The 20,811-nt window shown below is 36.7% G+C and overlaps 1 protein-coding gene and 1 non-coding gene across 2 annotated transcripts in view; one reads left to right on the top strand and one right to left on the bottom strand.

The window, feature by feature from the left end:
* TEX11 (testis expressed 11) overlaps positions 1-20,811 on the top strand; it is a 313,311-nt gene that overhangs the window by 166,334 nt on the left and 126,166 nt on the right. Inside the window, exon 16 of the mRNA XM_035028703.1 lies at positions 6,843-6,980. Within this exon, the coding sequence (XP_034884594.1) occupies positions 6,843-6,980 (138 nt within the window). The remainder of the gene's footprint in view (positions 1-6,842; positions 6,981-20,811) is intronic.
* LOC118026103 lies at positions 11,054-11,160 on the bottom strand. The gene has a single exon (XR_004683467.1). It is a non-coding gene; the product is annotated as a U6 spliceosomal RNA (small nuclear RNA).

The raw sequence follows: 20,811 nt of genomic DNA, 5'->3' as shown, positions 1-20,811 counted from the left end.
AAACAGTAGAGCAACATCTTTAATATAATGAAAAATAACTGTAAACCTAAAATTCTATACACAGAACAAATGCTGTTTAGAAATGAAAAGTAGTTGGTAGGAATGTATAGAAAGAAATCTGTAGTGCACAAACAATGAATCATGGAACACTACATCTAAAACTAATGATGTAATGTATGGGGATTAACATAAGAATAAAAAAAATAAAAAAATAAAATCTGTAAAAAAAAAAAGAAATCTGTAGAAAGCAGTATGGTGGTTCCTCATAAAATTTAAAATAGAATTACCATATGATCCAGCAATTCCAATTCTGGATGTATATCCAAAAGGATTGGAAGGAGGATTTATAATTCAAGAAAAAGGAGATAAAATAGTATTATGAAGAATATTTAATAATCCAAAAGAAGCAGAAAAAGAGGAAAGTAGGTAGGACAAATGGATAACAAATAGGAAGATGATAGATTGAAATCTCAGCATATGCAAAACTCACATTAAATTAAAATGACCTCAACTCTTCAGTGAAAAACAGACATTGTCAAAATGGGTTAAAAAGCAAGACTCAACTTTATGACTGCTTAAAAGACATAAATATGAAGATACAAATAGGTTACAAGCAAAAGAATGAGAAAAAATATAGATATTCTAAAATTTATACATAAAAGCAGAGGAATGAAAATAGCTAAAAATAATTCTGAGAAAAAAGGAACAGAGAGGGAGGAATTACTCTACCTGACTTCAAGATTTATATAGCTACAGTAATCTTGACTGTGTGGTATTCTCAGAGAGATGAACACATAGACCATTGGAACTCAGTGGAGAACCCCAAAAGAATCCCATACCAGTGTGCTCAACTTATTTCCGATAATTTGCAAAAGGATTCAATGGAAGAAGAATGGTCTTTTCAACTAATAATGTCTGAGTAATTGCACATCCATAGGCAAGAAAGTTAATCTTGATCTAAACCTTACACTTTATACAGTTAACTCAAAGAAGAATCAGTGACAGGAGGAAAACTGGAAAATTCACAAATACATAGAAATTAAACAGCATACTCTTGAACAACCAGTGGGTGAAAGAAGAAGTCAAAAGAGGGGAAAGAAGGTGAGGCAAACCAGGCAACAGGCTCTTAACTATAGAGAACAAACTGAGGCTTACTGGAGGAGAGGTGGGCGGGAGAATTGATTAAATAGGTGATGGGTATTAAGGAGGGCACTTGTTGTGAGGAACACTGGGTATTATTATATATAAGTGATGAATCACTAAATTCTACACTGGAAACTAATGTTACACTGCATGTTAACTAACTGGAATTTAATAAGAATTTGGAAGATAAAAAACAATCTTGAGACAAATGAAAATGGAAACCTAAGTTACCAAAATATATCGGATGCAACAAAAGTAGTTCTAAAAGGGAAGTTTATATTGACAAATGCCTCAGTAAACAACCTAGTACACTTATCTTGATGAGCACTGAGTAATTTATGGAATTGTTGAATCACTATATTGTATACCTGAAACTAATATAACACTGTATCATAACTACACTGGAATTAAAAGAAAAGAAATAAAAATAATAAAAACAAATAAACAACCTGACTTTACACCTCAAGGAACTAGAAAAAGAGTAACTAAACCCAAAGATCGCAGAGAAAGGAAATAACAAAAAAGCAGAGCAGAAATAAATTAAATAGAGATTAAAAAAAAAGAAAATTTCAACAAAATGAGAGTTGGTTTTTGAAAAAATAAACAAAATTGCAAATGTTTAGCTAGACTAACCAAGAAAAAGCAGAAAAAAAAAGATAGTGGACTCAAATAGAATTAGAAATGAGAGACATTACAGCTGATACCTCATAAATACAAAGGATTGTAAGAAACTATAGTGAACAATTATGTGACAACAAATTGGATAATTTAGAAGAATGCATAAATTTCTAGAAATTACAAACTACCTAGACTGAATCATGAACAAATAGAAAATGTGAACAAATCAGTAATGAGTAAGGAGGTAGAATCAATAATCAAAAATCTCCAAATAAAGTACTGCCTAGGACCAAATTGTTTCATGGGTAAATTCTACCAAACAGTTGAAGAAGAATTAATGCTAATTGTTCTCACACTCAAACTCATCCCAGACACTTCCAAACTATTTTACATGGCCAACATTGCCCTAATACCAAAGCCAGACAAGGACACTATAAGAAAAGGTAACTGCAGGCCAAAATCCCTGATGAACAAAAAAACCCTCAACACAATACTAGCAAACTGGATTCAACAACATATTAAAAGGATCTTACACAGTGACCACATGGAAATTTTCCCTGGAATTCAAAGAAGGTTTAACATATGCAAATGAGTAAATATGATACACCACATTGAAGGGAATGAAGGATAAAAATCATATGATCATCCCAATAAATGCAGACAAAAAATTTAACAAAATTCAACATCCTTTCATGATGAAAACTCTCAACAAATTAGGTATAAGTGGAATGTACTTCAACATAATAAAGGCCATACCTGACAAGCCCACAGCGAACATCATACTCAAGGGTGAAAAACTGAAAACTTTTCATTAACGATCAGGAACAAGACAAGGATGTTCATTCTTACCACTTCTATTCAACAGTACTGAAAGTCCTAACCAGATCATTTAGGCAAGAAAAAGAAATAAAAGGCATCCAAATTGGAAAGGAAGAAGTAAAGTCATCTCTTGAGATGACTTAATATTATATATAGAAAATCTTAAAAGACTCCACCAAAAAAAAAAAAAAAACCTGTTAAACAAATTCAGTGAAATTGCAGGATACAAAATCAATATACAAAAATTAGTTGCCCTTTTATATAGTAACAATGAACTATCTGAAAAATTAAGAAAACAATCCCATTTATTTTATTTTTTAAAAGATTTTATTTATTTCTTTGACAGACAGCGAGAGAGGGAACACAAGCAGGGGGAGTGGGAGAGGGAGAAGCAGGCTTCCCTCTGAGCAGAGAGCCCGATGTGGGGCTCGATCCCAGGACCCCGGGATCATGACCTGAGCTGAAGGCAGACGCTTAACGACTAAGCCACCCAAGTGCCCTGAAAACAATCCCATTTAAAATAACATCTAAAATACTTAGAAATAAATTTAACCGAAGAGATGAAAGATCTATACACTGAAACCATAAGACATTGATGAAAGAAATTGAAGAAGACACAAGTAAATGGAAAGATATCATGTGTTCACAGATTGCAAGAATTGAGATTGGAAGAATTAATATTGTTAAAATGTCCATATTACCCAAAATGATCTATAGGAAAACCTGTCATTTGTGACAACACAGATAAATCTTGAAGACATTATGCTGTGAAATAAGGCAGACACAGAAAGACAAATACTGCATGATCTCAGTTATATGTGGAATCTAACAAAGTCGAACTTATAAAAACAGAAGAGGATGATGATTATCAGGGTTTAGGAGTTGGGGGAATTGGGGATATGTTGGTGAAAGGATACAAACTTTCAGTTATTAAATGAATAAGTTATAAAGACCTAAGTTACTGCATGTTCTCTATAATTGTAATAATGTATTATATACTTGAAATTTGCTAAGGGAATAAATCTTAAGTGTTTTCACCACAAAAAGTAACTATTTGAGGTGATGGGTATGTTAATTAGCTTGATTGTGGTGATCATTTCACAATGTATTTGTATATCAAAATGTCTTGTTTTACTCCGTAGAATCAGGTACTGCAAAATAGAATGGTATTCTTGTTCTCTTTTAGAAGGCCTGTATTTCTTTATGGAACAGATTTAAAATTACTTCAGAATTCCCTTCTCCTATTGATTCTCTTTCTTTTCCCTCATTTTCCAGTCTTGCAGAATGATATTTTTAAACTCCCACTTCCAACACTGGAGAAGAATATAATCTTGATTCTAAATAGTAATAAGCAGTGTTGGACCTACACAGCACAGTTTTTTCTAGTTGAAGAGTGTTTTAATCCATTTAGGTCCTAATGACTCCTGTTCTTCGTTGAAAAATGTGAAGCTTCTTGATGGGGAGGGTACAAGGGACTCATCTACCTTACACACACACCTCATGGTGTGCATGAGCAATCTGAATTTTCTTAGTTTAAAAAAAGTTACCCAGATTATTTCTATCAGATTTTTCCTAATAGTGTCTTACCCTTGAAAATTTGTTAGTGCCTCAAAAGTAAAAAAAAAAAAAATTGTACAAAAACACAGTGGCACTTCATTATCGTAGTGAAAAACCTGGAAATCAATTAAATATCTAGCATTAAGAAAATCATTGTATATTAACTTAATTGAATGTTAAATATTCCTTAAATTGACAACTGTGAAGACTCCATAGTAATATAGATTAATATTTACAAAATAAAGTCAAATGGAAAGAATGGAACATGAAACTCTAATATAAACTATGATTGCAACTATATACAAATACAAAAGGACAAGGTTAAAATGGAGTGTAAAAAAATGAAAATAGCTGTATTAGCATGGTGAATTATGGATATTCTTTTAAAAAATTTTTTTTTAAATTTTATTTATTTGAGAGAGAGAGAGAGAGAGAAATAGCATGAGAGGGGAGAGGGTCAGAGGGAGAAGCAGGCTCCCCGCTGAGCTGGGAGCCCAATGCGGGACTCGATCCCAGGACTCCGGGATCATGACCCGAGCAAAGGCAGTCGCTTAACCAACTGAGCCACCCAGGCGCCCTAAAAATTATTTTTTTTAATTAATTCTTTTTAATGTTCAGTTAGTACATCATAAGTTTTTGTTGTAGTGTTCAGTGATTCATTAGTTATGTATTTAATAACTAAAATTGTTTTTTGAGTTTTCTAGGGTGGTTCACCACCCCTCAGACTTTCCATCCCACATGTGAAATTTCTTTTTAAAAAAATTTTATTGAGGTATAATTGACACAGTTAAGTGTACAATGTGATGATTTGACTAGGTATATGTATACATTATGAAAGAGTTCTAACCATTGATTAACATATTCATCACTTTTTTTAGTGAGAATATTTAAGTTCTATTCTCTTAGCAAAATTCAATTATACAACCTAGTATAGCTGTAGTCAGCTATAGTCACCATGTCATACGTTAGATCCTCAGACCTTTTTCATTTTTTTTTAAGATTTTATTTATTTGAAAGAGAGACACAGTGAGAGAGGGAACACAAGCAGGGGGAGTGGGAGAGGGAGAAGCAGGCTTCCCGCGGAGCAGGGAGCCCGATGCGGGGCTTGATCCCAGGACCCTAAGATCATGACCTGAGCCGAAGGCAGATGCTTAACAACTGAGCCACCCAGGCGCCCTGACCTTTTTCATTTTATAACTGAATGTTTGTACCCTTTTACCAACCTCTCCCCATTTCTCCTGCCCTCCAGTCCCTCCCAACCACTCTTCTCTCTGTTTCTAGAGTTTAACTTTTTTTTTTTTTTCCAGATTCTACATATAAGTGATGACATGAAAGATTTTATCTTTGTCTGGCTTATTTCACCTAGCATACTAGTCCTCCACGTTCATCCTTGTCACAAATGGCAGGATGCCCCCTCTTTTTTATGGCTGAATAATATTCCATTGTGTACATATACCATATTTTCTTTATCTCTTTATCAGTAAATGGACACTTAGGTTGTTTCCTATACCTTGGCTATTGTGAATATTGCTGCAGTGAACATGGGAGTAGAGATATCTCTTTCAAATAATGACATGGGATTGCTGGATCATATGGTAGTTCTAATTTTAATTTCTTGAGAAACCTCCATACTGTTTTCCATGATAACCCTACGTTTTACATTCCCACCAACAGCGTACAAGGTTTCCCTTTTCTCCACATCTTCACTAGCATTTGTTATCCCTTGTCTTTTTGATAATAGCAACTCTAATAGTTATGAGATGATATTTCATTGTGGTTTTGATTTGCATTTTCCAGATGATTAGTAATGTTGAGCACCTTTTCTTCTATCTGTTGGCTATTTGTATGTCTCCTTTTTTTAAAGATTTATTTATTTGAGAGAGAGAGCATGAGCAGGGGGAGGGGCAGATGGAGAGAGGAGAGAGAAAATCCTCAAGCAGACTCCCAGCTGAGCGTGGAGACTGACCTGGGCCTTGATCTCACAACCCTGAGATCATGACCTTGAGCCAAAATCAAGAGTCGAATGCTTGGGGAGCCTGGGTGGCTCAGTTGGTTAAGCATCTGCCTTTGGCTCAGGTCATGATCCCAGGGTCCTGGGATCGAGCCCCACATTGGGGTCCCTGCTCAGCAGAGAGCTTGCTTCTCCCTCTCCTGCCTTCCCTGATTGTGCTCTCTCTCTTTCTGTCAAATAAATAAATAAAATCTTAAAAAAAAAAAAAAAAAAGAAGAATCGAATGCTTAACCGACTGAGCCATCCAGGCACCCCTGTATGACTTCTTTGGAAAAATGTCTATTCAGGTCCTTTGCCCATTTTTAAATTTTTTTTTTGTTTTTTGTTTTTTGCTTTGCTATTGAGTTGTAGGAGTTCTTTGTATATTTTGGATATTAACCCTCTATTGAATATGTGGTCTTCAAATATTTTCTCCCATTCCCTAGGTTGCCTTTTAATTTTGTTGATGGTTTCTCTGAAATTTCTAATGTGGGGAAAGAAGAGAGAATATTGATTGCCACTTAATCTGTAACTTATACTGATCTAGACGGATCATAAAATGCACTTAGAACTCAACTAGAGAGGGTATTTTGTTTTGGTTGCCTAAAAAAGAAAACAATACAATTTCTTGGTTTTTTTCTAGAGGAGACTTAGAAAAATTAAGGTGAAATGTAGAGATATCTCTGTAATTTTATTATTTCTTTTCAACCTTTAGATACAAAGTTACGCTGATGCCCTAAACTGGTACTATTATTCTCTGAGATTTTATGCAGCTGATCAAACAGATCTGGACTTGGCCAAGCTGCGGAGGAACATGGCTTCCTGTTACCTGCATTTGAAACAACTTGATAAGGTCTTTTGATTTATCTATTTTTCTTTTTCTTTTTTTTTTTTTTAAAGATTTTATTTATTTATTTGACAGAGAGAGACAGTGAGAGAGGGAACACAAGCGGGGGGCAGCGGGAGAGGGAGAAGCAGGCTTCCTGTGGAGCAAGGAGCCCGATGCGGGGCTCGATCCCAGGGCCCTGGGATCATGACCTGAGCCGAAGGCAGACGCTTAACGACTGAGCCACCCAGGCGCCCCTGATTTATCTATTTTTCAAAGGCAGGAGGTGTTACATGCAGTGGCAGAGAGGTAGATACAGTTTGGTGTGTCTTCTTGGCTACGAGGTTAAGATATCTGAGAGTTCTTTCATACAAGATAAACTCAAATTGATATTTTCCTGCTTTGTACACTGTAAACATGACTGATTGGGACTTCCCAGAAAGAGAGAACTTGAAAAACTATTAATTCCATTACTTACTGGGTTTTTTTGGCATCCTTTTCTGAAAAGTAATATATCATTGGAACTTCTGAACAAAGTTGTCTTGCTACTAACCATCTGCAATATTGTCTTTGAAGCCGACTAAATTTTAAGGTACACTTTTATTGGTCAAACATTTCAGTGTGGGAAAATACTCAGATAAAATGGTCATTCTTTTATGTACTGGGTTATCTGTTACCTATTCAACCACTTTAGAAAATGTTTAGCAACCGATTGTTTTTCAGAACAAAATTCTAGGAGGTGAATGAGATAAAAACCTATTTAAGGAAGGGACATTTCTTCCTTTGGGCATCATATAGTATGCACTTAAGTGGGGAAAGGTATTGGCTTGTGGAAGGACAAGTGTGGGCCCAGATAAAATATGAAGGCTTTTGTTGCTTTTCAGGTTTTAATGACAAGTTTAGGGGAAAATATGTGATTACTGATTGCAATTCCAGACATTTTCTTTGAGTTTTTGTTTACTTTGAAGGGTTGTTTGACTAAATACTTTAAATTTTCTTTCAAAAGAATATTTACCATTTAGTTTGTATTTTAAAAACTTATAGTTCTGGAAGAGATGTTGAAATGTTACTTAGTTCATGATAGTTCAGCATAGCCTAGCATTTAAGTGTTTCAGAAAGATAGTTGACACTACTATTGACTTAAAGACCTGAAAAAGAAGATTATCATACAGGTTTCATTACCTAATTCATTATATTTCTGCGTAGGATGCCATTAACTATTTCAGAAAGATAGTTGCTTACTTAAAGACATAAAGAAGGTGATCAGAAAGTTACTGTAACTTTCATGATTTATGTTGGCCTGATAGTTTGGGAAGGACTTGGAGTCAGACATGCCATTTGGATGAATACTTTTCAGGCCAAGGAAGGGTATCTCTTCTGCTATCTGTTCAGCTAATGCGGATAGAGTACAGCACAAGACACTGTGATAGTCTTTGAGGATACAGACGTGAATAAGACATAGTAGCCTTTAACTCAACCAAGCAGCTAGCCTCAGGGTATCCTAATGGGCAGATCTTTAAAGGTTTTATTTATTTGAGAGAGAGAGCGAGTGCACGCATGAACGGGGGGTGGGTGAGGGGCAGAGGGAGAGGGAGAAGCAGACTCTCCATTGAGCAGGGAGCCCAACGTGAGGCTCGATCCCAGGACCCAAGGATCATGACCTGAGCCAAAGACAGATGCTCAACTTACTGAGCCACCCAGACATCCCTAGAATATGAGGCTCTTTTTTAAGAGTGGAGGTCAGGCATAGGGGACCAGTCTAGGATGCAGTTACTAGAACTGAAGTGAGTAGATACAGTCTTTCAAGACTTGAAGCAGTGCCTTTTCCTTTTTTTTTTTTTTTTAAAGTAGTCTCTACACCCAGTGTGGGGCTTGAACTCACGACACTGAGATTGAGTCACATGCTCCACCGATTGAGCCAGTCAGGCACCCTGAAACAGTGCTTCTTAAATCTCCTCTGACTAATGTCAAGTTTGATCTTAGAGCCTAATATAGGAGTAAGCCTATAATTTGGAGTACAAATGGTATTAGTAGTAAGGAGGAGAAGAAGAGGAGAGCGGGAAACCAGGCATGTCCTAATAGTGTATACTCAGCATGTAATTATATCATTTAAGGCCAGACTGGTGATGAAGCCAAAAGTTATTCTCAGTATGTTCAAGGTAATCTTGTTGATTACTGTTAGTATATTTTTCTCTTCATCTTTTCTGTCTTGAACTTAGCAGACATTGATTTGGTACCCGCCATATGTAAGGAATACTCTCCTGTGCACTAAGACAGATAGAAAGGTGAAAAGAAATTACACAATCCATTATATTTTACTGTTTTACTATTCCCACCTTCCCTTGTTAATTTTCATTGTCTTTTTTTCACTCCTTTCCTTGAGCTATTTGAACGTTGTTCAGAAAAAATTTATGAAACCATGTTTACTGGATCTGCTAAAATTGCATGGTTTTTCAGCTAGGTACTCAATAAAACTGACTCTTACTAACTTTCTGTCATATTCCTCACAATGGTGATTCCAAAATTTTTTGTCCTTAAGCCACCATGCTTTACCCTTCCCTTTAGCAAAAAACTTTATCTTGTAATTTTCTGAACTTATAGCCACTCACATAAACTTCGTCAACTTTTCCTTTCTTTACACTTCCTTTCTTCTTCTTATCTCTTAGAAAGAACTTTTTCTGGGGACCTTCTCTACAAATCTCAACTTGAACTCTTTTTTTTTTTTTTTTAAAGATTTTATTTATTTATTTGACAGAGAGACAGCGAGAGAGGGAGCACAAGCAGGGGGGGAGAGTGGGAGAGGGAGAAGCAGGCTTCCCGCGGAGCAGGGAGCCCAATGCGGGGCTTGATCCCAGGACCCCGGGATCACGACCTGAGCTGAAGGCAGACGCCTAACGACTGAGCCACCCAGGCGCCCTCAACTTGAACTCTTTAATATTTCTCTCTCAACTGTTTCTTTCCCCATCACTACAATTATTTTGACATGTTCTTTATTCAAAAACCCTTCTTCAGGCTTGTCATCCTGCTCAAATTACAGTTCTCTCTTGTCCTTCCTTTCACCAAACTTTTTAACCTAAAATTACTGCTGATATTTTTTTCACTGTGCATTTATTTAAAAAATATGTATTGACTGTCTACTATATGTTAAGTACTGTCCTAGGCATTGGAGTATAGTAATGAACAAAACAGACAAAAACACCTACACCCATGGAGTTTATCACTCTCCTAGGAGAGACAGAAAATAAAAAGATGAATATTATGGCATATTACAGAGGTCAGCAAAATTTCTGTGAAGAACCACATAGTAAATATTTTAGGTGTTTTACACCATACAGTGTCTGTTGCAGCTATTCAGCTCTGCTGTTGTTCCATGAAAACAGCCATAGACCATGTGTAAACAAATGGGCATGGCTGCATTCCAATGAAACTTCATTATTTAGGAACACTGAAATGTGAATTTCATATAATTTTCATGTGTCATAAAATATTATTCTTCTTTGGATTTTTTTTTCAACCTTTCAAAAATGTAAAAGCCTTCTTAGCTTGTGGACTATACAAAAATAGATGGTGGCCTAGAAGTGGCCCAAAGGCCATAGTTTGCTGGCCCTGTTACATTAGTGATAAGTGCTACGGAGAAAACTAAGGAGGAAAGGGTGGCATTAAATGTTTTAGAAGAGGAATAAAGGGTTGAAATTTTAGATAGGGTGGCCAAGGAAGGCCCCAGTGAGAAGGTGATTTTTGAGTAGAGACCTGAGGAAATGAGGGATCTGGCTATGTGGGTATCTGGGGAGGGGGGAATCCCACGGCATTCCAAATAGCAGGAATAGCAAGTGCAAAGGTAGTGGGGATAGGAGAATACCTGGGGTATTTGAAGAATAGCAAAGGGACGGGTGTGGCTTTAGCACAGGTAATATTAAGGAAAGTAGGAACTGTGATCAGGGAAATAGTGGGGAAACGGATCATGTAAGAAAGACATTGTAGTTCATTGTAAAGATTTGTCATTAATGCTAGGCGAGATGGGGAGCCATGCAGGGTTTTGGGCAGAGGAATGACATGATCTGACTTGCATTTTATTTTATTTTTTGAGTTTAAAAAATTTTTAAGATACAGAACACTTCACAAATTTGCATGTCATCCTTGTGCAGGGGCCATGCTAATCTTCTCTGTATTGTTCCAGTTTTAGTATATGTACTGCCAAATTGAGCACGATCTACCCTGCATTTTAATAAGATCAGTCTTACCACTGTATTGAATAGGCTAGGGCAGGTGCAAGGGTGGAGGCAAGGAGACCATTTAGGAGGCCACTGAAATAATCTAGGCAAGAGATGAGGTGGCATGGACTGGAGTGGAAGAATTGTGGATGGGGAGCAGATTCTAAATAGAGTATAAAAGTAAAGATGACAGAATTCCCTGACAATTCCCAACCAGATGTAGGATAGAAGAAAAAGAATAGACAAGGCTATCTAAGGTTTTTGGCCTCACTACCTATCCCCCTCTTGATGATTTTTGCATCTTTGATTCTATAAAGATCACTAGTGACCTTTTAATGATCAGGTCTAATGATCTTTTCTCAGTCCTTCTTATCCTCTGATCTCTCTAGCACAAAACAATGTAATACTGTCAACCACTTCATCCTTCTGGAAACTTTCTCTTTGGCTTCTATGACATCTCTTAATCCTATTTATTGCTCTAGCTATTCCTTCTCTGTTTCTGTTACTGGCTCTTTTCACCAAATAAATATTGGATGAGGGCAGGTATTATGTTTGTCTTCTTCACTATTTTATCCCTAACACCCATGACCATGCCTGGTACTTGGTAAGTTTTCAATAAACATTTGTTGAGTGAATTTATTATCTGGTCTCTTCTTTTTTTTTTTTTTTCTTCTGTACACTCTACCCTCAGTAATCCATCTTAGCTTCAACTCTTCATTCCTAAATCTGTATGTCTAGCCCTGATCTCTCTCATAGCCCACATTCACTTTTCTATCGTTGGGTGTACCCAGCAATCTGAGACTGAAATTTTAGATTCTTGGATTCCTTCTGCTCCCCCTGTATTCATCATGTGCCATGGCTGATCAGTTCTATTTCTGCAGTATTTTTGCCAGCTGTCTCCTCTTCCATCTTTACCTCACTACTCTAGTCCAGGCTTTCATCACCTCTGTCACCATTGGAATAATGTTCTAACCAATTACAGGGAGCCATTCGATAATTTTCAGTGGCTCTCTGTAAATAAAGACCAAATTCCTTGGTGCTTAAGGTCCTCCAAAATCTAGACATAATATAATCCTATTTTATTTCCATTACATGTATACTGTGTTTGTCCTAAATTGGATTATTTGCAGCTTCCTAACCATGATCTGTGCTTTTCTACCTCTGTACCTTTTTCCATGCTTCTCCATTGCAAATGACCTCTTCCCTGCATTTCTACCTTATGAAATTTCCTTTATCAAAGCCTAGGTCCTAATGACAATCTTCGCTTTATAAGGAAATTTCTGAGTCTTACTTTTCTTCTAAAACTTTGTAACACTTCTGTTTCTACCTAGGTACTTATATTCTGCACTGTATTCTAGTTATTTGTATACCTGACTTAGCCCCCTATCAGAGTGCCATCTCCCTGAGACAGGGACCATATCTTATCTTTATTTTCCCTGACAGCTGGCATAGAGACTCAATAAACACCTGTCAGTTTCTTGTGATTAAAGGAATTGCATTTGTTCATACTGTTTCTGTCCTTGCTCCTGTGGAAAATTGGAAACTAAAAGTGATGAAGATCTATGCTTGATTATCAGAACTGAAGGAGATTACATTATTTTAGAAAACACCCCATTATTCTTTTTTTTATTATTATGTTATGTTAATCACCATACATTACATCATTAGTTTTTGATGTAGTGTTCCATGATTCATTGTTTGCGTATAATACCCAGTGCTCCATGCAGAACGTGCCCTCTTTAATACCCATCACCAGGCTAACCCATCCTCCTACCCCCCTCCCCTCTAGAACCCTCAGTTTGTTTTTCAGAGTCCATCGTCTCTCATGGTTCATCTCCCCCTCCAATTTCCCCCCCTTCATTCATCCCCTCCTGCCAGCTTCTTTTTTTTTTTTTAACATATAATGTATTATTTGTTTCAGAGGTACAGATCTGTGATTCAACAGTCTTCCACAATTCACAGAGCTCACCATAGCACATACACTCCCCAATGTCTATCACCCAGCCACCTATCCCTCCCACCTGCCACCACTCCAGCAACCCTCAGTTTGTTTCCTGAGATTAAGAATTCCTCATATCAGTGAGGTCATATGATACCTGTCTTTCTCTGATTGACTTATTTCGCTCAGCATTAATACCCTCCAGTTCCATCCACATCGTTGCAAATGGCAAGATTTCATTCCTTTTGATGGCTGCATAATATTCCATTGTATACATATACCACATCTTCTTTATCCATTCGTCTGTCGATGGACATCTTGGCTCTTTCCACAGTTTGGCCATTGTGGACATTGCTGCTATAAACATCAGGGTGCACGTACCCTTTCGGATCCCTACTTTTGTATCTTTGGGGTAAATACCCAGTAGTGCAATTGCTGGATCGTATGGTCAAAAGCTTTTTATCTTGATGAGGTCCCAATAGTTCATTTTTGCCCTTGCTTCCCTTGCCTTTGGCGATGTTTCTAGGAAGAAGTTGCTGTGGCTGAAGTCGAAGAGGTTGCTGCCTGTGTTCTCCTTTAGGATTCTGATGGACTCCTGTCTCACATTGAGGTCTTTCAACCATTTGGAGTCTATTTTTGTGTGTGGTGTAAGAAAATGGTCCAGTTTCATTCTTCTGCATGTGACTGTCCAATTTTCCCAACACCATTTGTTGAAGAGACTGTCTTTTTTCCATTGGACATTCTTTCCTGCTTTGTCGAAGATTAGTTGACCATAGAGTTGAGGTTCCATTTCTGGGATCTCTATTCTGTTCCATGGATCTATGTGTCTGTTTTTGTGCCAGTACCATGCTGTCTTGATGATGACAGCTTTGTAATAGAGCTTGAAGTCCGGAATTGTGATGCCGCCGGCTTTGCTTTTCTTTTTCAATATTCCTCTGGCTATGCGGGGTCTTTTCTGGTTCCATACAAATTTTAGGATTATTTGTTCCATTTCTTTGAAAAAAGTGGATGGTATTTTGATGGGGATTGCCTTGAATGTGTAGATTGCTCTAGGTAGCATTGACATCTTCACAATATTTGTTCTTCCAATCCATGAGCATGGAACGTTTTTCCATTTCTTTGTGTCTTCCTCAGTTTCTTTCATGAGTATTTTATAGTTTTCTGAGTACAGATCCTTTGCCTCTTTGGTTAGATTTATTCCTAGGTATCTTATGGTTTTGGGTGCAATTATAAATGGGACCGACTCCTTAATTTCTCTTTCTTCTGTCTTGTTGGTGTATAGGAATGCCACTGATTTCTGTGCATTGGTTCTATATCCTGCCACTTTACTGAATTCCTGTACGAGTTCTAGCAGTTTTGGGGTGGAGTCTTTTGGGTTTTCCACATAAAGTATCATATCATCTGCAAAGAACGAGAGTTTGACTTCTTTGCCGATTCGGATGCCTTTTATTTCTTTTTGTTGTCTGATTGCTGTTGCTAGGACTTCTAATACTATGTTGAATAGCAGTGGTGATAGTGGACATCCCTGTCGTGTTCCTGACCTTAGGGGGAAAGCTCTCAGTTTTTCCCCATTGAGAATGATATTCGCTGTGGGTTTTTCATAGATGGCTTTTATGATATTGAAGTATGTACCGTCTATCCCTGTGCGCTGAAAAGTTTTGATCAAGAAAGGATGTTGTACTTTGTCAAATGCTTTTTCTGCATCTATTGAGAGGATCATATGGTTCTTGTACTTTCTTTTATTAATGTAGTGTATCACATGGATTGATTTGCGGATGTTGAACCAACCTTGCAGCCCAGGGATAAATCCCACTTGGTCGTGGTGAATAATCCTTTTAATGTACTGTTGAATCCTATTAGCTAGTATTTTGGTGACAATTTTTGCATCCATGTTCATCAGGGATATTGGTCTGTAATTCTCCTTTTTGATGGGGTCTTTGTCTGGTTTGGGGATCAAGGTAATGGAGGCCTCATAAAACGAGTTTGGAAGTATTCCTTCCATTTCTATTTTTTGGAACAGTTTCAGAAGAATAGGTATTAATTCTTGAAATGTTTGGTAGAATTCCCCTGGGAAGCCATCTGGCCCTGGGCTTTTGTTTGTTGGGAGATTTTTGATGACTGCTTCAATTTCCTTAGTGGTTATAGGTCTGTTCAGGTTTTCTGTTTCTTCCTGGTTCAGTTTTGGTAGTTGATACATCTCTAGGAATGCATCCATTTCTTCCAGATTATCTAATTTGCTGGCATAGAGTTGCTCATAATATGTTCTTATAATTGTTTGTATTTCTTTGGTATTGGTTGTGATCTCTCCTCTTTGATTCATGATTTTGTTTATTTGGGTCATTTCTCTTTTCTTTTTGATAAGTCTGGCCAGGGGTTTATCAATCTTGTTAATTCTTTCAAAGAACCAGCTCCTAGTTTTGTTGATCTATTCTACTGTTCTTTTGGTTTCTATTTCATTGATTTCTGCTCTGATCTTTCTTATTTCTCTTCTCCTGCTGGGTTTAGGTTTTATTTGCTGTTCTTTCTCCAGCTCCTTTAGGTGTAGGGTTGGGTTGTGTATTTGAGACCTTTCTTGTTTCTTGAGAAAGGCTTGTATTGCGATATACTTTCCTCTTAGGACTGCCTTTGCTGCATCCCAAAGATTTTGAACAGTTGTGTTTTCATTTTCATTTGTTTCCATGAATTTTTTTAATTCTTTAATTTCCTGGTTGACCCATTCATTCTTTAGTAGGATGCTCTTTAGCCTCCGTGTATTTGAGTTCTTTCCAACTTTCCTCTTGTGATTGAGTTTTAGTTTCAAAGCATTGTGGTCTGAAAATATGCAGGGAATGATCCCAATCTTTTGGTACCGGTTGACACCTGATTTGTGACCTAGGATGTGATCTATTCTGGAGAATGTGGCATGGGCATGGGCACTAGAGAAGAATGTGTATTCTGTTGCTTTGGGATGGAATGTTCTGAATATATCTGTGAAGTCCATTTGGTCCAGTGTGTCATTTAAAGTCTTTATTTCCTTGTTGATCTTTTGCTTAGATGATCTGTCCATTTCAGTGAGGGGGATGTTGAAGTCCCCCACTATTATTGTATTGTTGTCGATGTGTTTCTTTGCTTTTGTTATTAATTGCCTTATATAATTGGCTGCTCCCATGTTAGGGGCATAGATATTTACAATTGTTAGATCTTCTTGTTGGATAGACCCTTTAAGTACGTTACAGCGTCCTTCCTCATCTCTTGTTACAGTCTTTGATTTAAAATCTAATTTATCTGATATAAGGATTGCCACCCCAGCTTTCTTTTGGTGTCCATTAGCATGGTAAATGGTTTTCCACCCCTTCACTTTCAATCTGGGGGTGTCTTTGGGTCTAAAATGAGTCTCTTGCAGACAGCATATCAATGGGTCTTGGTTTTTTATCCAATCTGATAGCCTGTGTCTTTTGATTGGGGCATTTAGCCCATTTACATTCAGGGTAACTATTGAAAGATAGGAATTTGGTGCCATTGTATTGCCTGTAAGGTGACTGTTACTGTATATTGTCTCTGTTCCTTTCTGGTCTATGTTGCTTTTAGGCTCTCTCTTTGCTTAGAGGACCCCTTTCAAGATTTCTTGGAGGGCTGGTTTTGTGTTTGCAAATTCCTTTAGTTTTTGTTTGTCCTGGAAGCTTTTTATCTCTCCTTCTATTTTCAAGGACAGCCTAGCTGGATAAAGTATTCTTGGCTGCATATTTTTCTCATTTAGTGCTCTGAAGATATCATGCCAGTCCTTTCTGGCCTGCCAGGTCTCTGTGGATAGGTCTGTGGCCAATCTAATGTTTCTACCATTGTAGGATACAGATCTCTTGTTTCGAGCTGCTTTCAGGATTTTCTCTTTGTCTCTGAGACTCATAAGTTTTACTAGTAGATGTCGGGGTGTTGACCTATTTTTATTGATTTTGAGGGGGTTCTCTGTGCCTCCTGGAGTTTGATGCCTGTTTCCTTCCCCAAATTAGTGAGGTTCTCTGCTATAATTTGCTCCAATATGCCTTCTGCCCCTCTCTCCTTCTTCTTCTTCTGGGATCCCAATTATTCTAATGTTTCGTCTTATGGTATCACTTATCTCTCATATTCTGCCCTCGTGATCCAGTAGTTGTTTATCTCTTTTTTTCTCAGCTTCTTTATTTTGCATCATTTGGTCTTCTGTATCACTAATTCTCTCTTCTGCCTCATTTATCCTAGCGGTTAGAGCCTCCATTTTTTATTGCACCTCATTAATAGCCTTTTTGATTTCAACTTGGTTAGATTTTAGTTCTTTTATTTCTCCAGAAAGGGTTTCTCTAATGTTCCATGGTTTTTTCAAGCCCAGCTAGCATCTTTAAAATCATCATTTGGAACTCTTGTTCTGACATCTTACTAATGTCCGTATTGATTAGGTCCCTGGCAGTCAGTACTGCCTCTTGTTCTTTTTGTTGAGGAAATCACCCCATTATTCTTTTCTGTAGCTCAGTTCCTTTCCTTTGGGAAGAGGGAAACACATTTTGTTTTATTCTCCTTTAAAATAAAATATAAAAAAAATAAAAAATAAAATAAAATATTAAATCATAGGTCAGAAGTTAATTTGGGTGGATTAAAGGAGTAGGAATATATTCCTCTGAACTCTTAGTAGGTTATGTGCATTCATTAGTTCATATATTTGGCAACATCCTTTTGAGATAGTAAATCTAAATATAGATACTTTCTTTTGTTTATTTTCAAAGTGATATAACTGTAAATTTTTCATTGCTATTATCCATTGAGAGTATCTCCAGTACTTTATATGAGACAACATTAAACTGTGTAGTTTCATAGACATCATCTCTGCCTTTGGGGAGTTTATAGTACCTTAAATCCAGAATCTTAATATTATTACATTATTTTTGAGAATTTTTAAGTGTTTGGTTTGCGTAAGTCATAGGCTTGAATAGACAGACTTAGTATAGGGGAAACGAGCTTGGGTTTTATGTATAGGAGCAATTGATAACAACTTCATATAATGGGATTTTGCTGCAAATCACAATAAAACCTTAATTTTCATTAAGATATGGATAATGGATTGTTTCGGTGATAGTCTATGATAAAGTTAATGGTAATGCACAATTGAGCACTCTTTAACTCAGTGTAGAAATCTCGTCTTCTGCTTACAACTACGATTTAGCTACATGAAGTGTCATTAGTATTACTAAAGATTGATGAAACTAAAGCACGATTTCAAAGCACAGTGTGGTGATAAGACAACATTTATAAGGTGAGACTATTTAGAGAATATTTATGTGACCTAAAGTGAAAACCACCACGTCTCATGTGTTGGTTCTTCTTATTCTTACTACATGGAGTTCTAAAAATCATGCCTTTTTATTGTAGGACTGAAAATGACCTTGTGATCAGAAGTAAACTAGTAATGGTCACTAGGTGGCACTGTGGCCTTTGTTTCTATTATAACAGCTTGTCATTGATTTTGTGATGCTTTGGCAGGTGTAGCCATTCCTACGATATTTTAGTCAACTAAAAACCCCAAATCTTTCACGTGTGCTGCTGATAAGCCACATTTCATCTATTCTGTTCTTGTACAGCTTTTTGGGGGGATCCAAGTATGGGATATTTTGTTACTACCTCTTTGTCTTCATCTTACTCAAATGGGCTCATCATTTCAGTCTATTGAAGTGTCTTCAGATCTGACTCTGTCTTCTAACATATTAGTTACTCTTTTCGGCTTCAGGTCATATCTACACTCAATCAGTATTCACAAAAGTCCTCATCTACACATTCCGATTCTAAATTCACATGATATACGCCACACCACTTGATATTCTATTATACACTTTTATTAATTTGCAGTTATGTTGTACATGTAAATTTTCTTTCCACAAAAATATTTTAAACTTATCTATAGAAAGGATCATGTATTCTACTTATTCTATAATACCAGATACAGATTAGGCATTCAATAAATATTTGGGGACTTAAAACCTCAATTACGGTATTTTTATAGTATAGCTGTATCAAGAATGAGCCCCAGCGGAACTTCATCTCATGTTTACTTATGTGCTTTCTTTTACATCCATATAGATTATTTCTAAAAATTTTTACATCCACAAGACTATTTCTAAAATAATCACCCTGTATTCTGCTCTGGTTACAGCATATCTACAGTATTGTGTAGGACTAGGGGGCAACCCTTTTTTTTTTTTTTTTTAAAGATTTTATTTATTTGAGACAGAGAGAATGAGAGAGACAGAGAGCACACGAGAGGGGGAGGGTCAGAGGGAGAAGCAGGCTCCCTGCCGAGCAGGGAGCCCGAGGCAGGACTCGATCCTGGGACTCCAGGATCATGACCTGAGCCGAAGGCAGTCGCTTAACCAACTGAGCCACCCAGGCGCCCCGGGGGGGGGGGCAACCCTTTTTAAGGAGGATATTGACAAACTCTGCTATGCCAAGGGGAAGACACTCAGGATGGTGAGAGCACTCAAACCATCTTATTGGAAGAATAAAGCAAATATGGATGTTAAACTTGGAAAGTGGAAGATTTAGGAGGAACATAATAGCTTCCTCCTAATATTTGAATGGCTGTCAAGGAGTAAAAGAATTAAATTTATTCCATGCACATTTCCATGGGTGAGACTTACAAGGAGTGAGATTTCAGTCATCATAAGGAAACTCTAATGATTAGACCAGTCCAAAACTGAAATGGATTTTCTTAAAATATAATAAATTCGCTCTCAAATAAATAAATAAAATCTTTAAAAAAATATATAGTGAATTCCCTCTCCCTGAAGGTATTTAAGCAGAGAGTGACTACTTGGTGTGAATGTTATGAAGAAGATTCAAGCATCAGAAGAATTTTTTTGACTAAGAGAATTTTAAGATCTCTTCTAACCATATTGCTCTAAGATATCATTATAATCTGGTAAAATCTTTAATAATCAGGTTTTTTGGGAGTTCATAAATTCACAGATTATTGAATTATGGAACTAAAGGGACCCTTATAAAACATTATTAATTTACTTTAAAAATCAAATTTATTAAAGTATAATTTACACTAAAAAAATACTCATTTTAAGTATACAGTTAGATAGTTTTAGCAAATATATACCCCAGTGTACCACTACCCCAGTCTAGATATAGAATATATTCATTACCTTAAAAGATTCCCTTGTGCTCCTTCCAAGTCAATCCCCATCCACATTCTCAGCCCCAGGCAGTCACTAATACACTTTCCATCACTATTGATTACATTTATCTTTCCTAGAGTTTCATATACATGTAATCATACAGTATGTGCTTTTTGTTGTTGTTGTTGTTTTGTTTTTTTGGTCTGACTTCTTTCAGTTATCATCATGTTTTAGAGAATCACTCATGTTGTTGCCTATATCAATAGATTGTTCCTATTTATTCCTGAGTAGTATTCCATTGTATGGATATTCCACAGTTTGTTTATCCATTTATCTATTGATGGACATTTTGGTTTTTCCAGTTTGAGGTTATTATGAATAATGCTACTATTGAACATTCAAGGTAGAAATCTTTGTATGGATATTTGTTTTGATTGCTCTGGGGAAATATCCGGAGGTGGAATTGCTGGGTTATGTGGTAACTATATTTCTAAGTTTATAAGAAATCACCAAACTGTTTCCCAAAGGAGTTGTACCATATTACATTCCTGCCTATCAATGGTGAATGTGCCAGTTCATCCACATCC

The sequence above is a fragment of the Mirounga leonina genome, unplaced genomic scaffold (assembly GCF_011800145.1).
Source record: "Mirounga leonina isolate KUSES-001 unplaced genomic scaffold, KU_Mleo_1.0 Mir_204, whole genome shotgun sequence".
Lineage (NCBI taxonomy): Eukaryota > Metazoa > Chordata > Mammalia > Carnivora > Phocidae > Mirounga > Mirounga leonina.
This window is presented reverse-complemented; position numbering and strand designations above follow the sequence as displayed.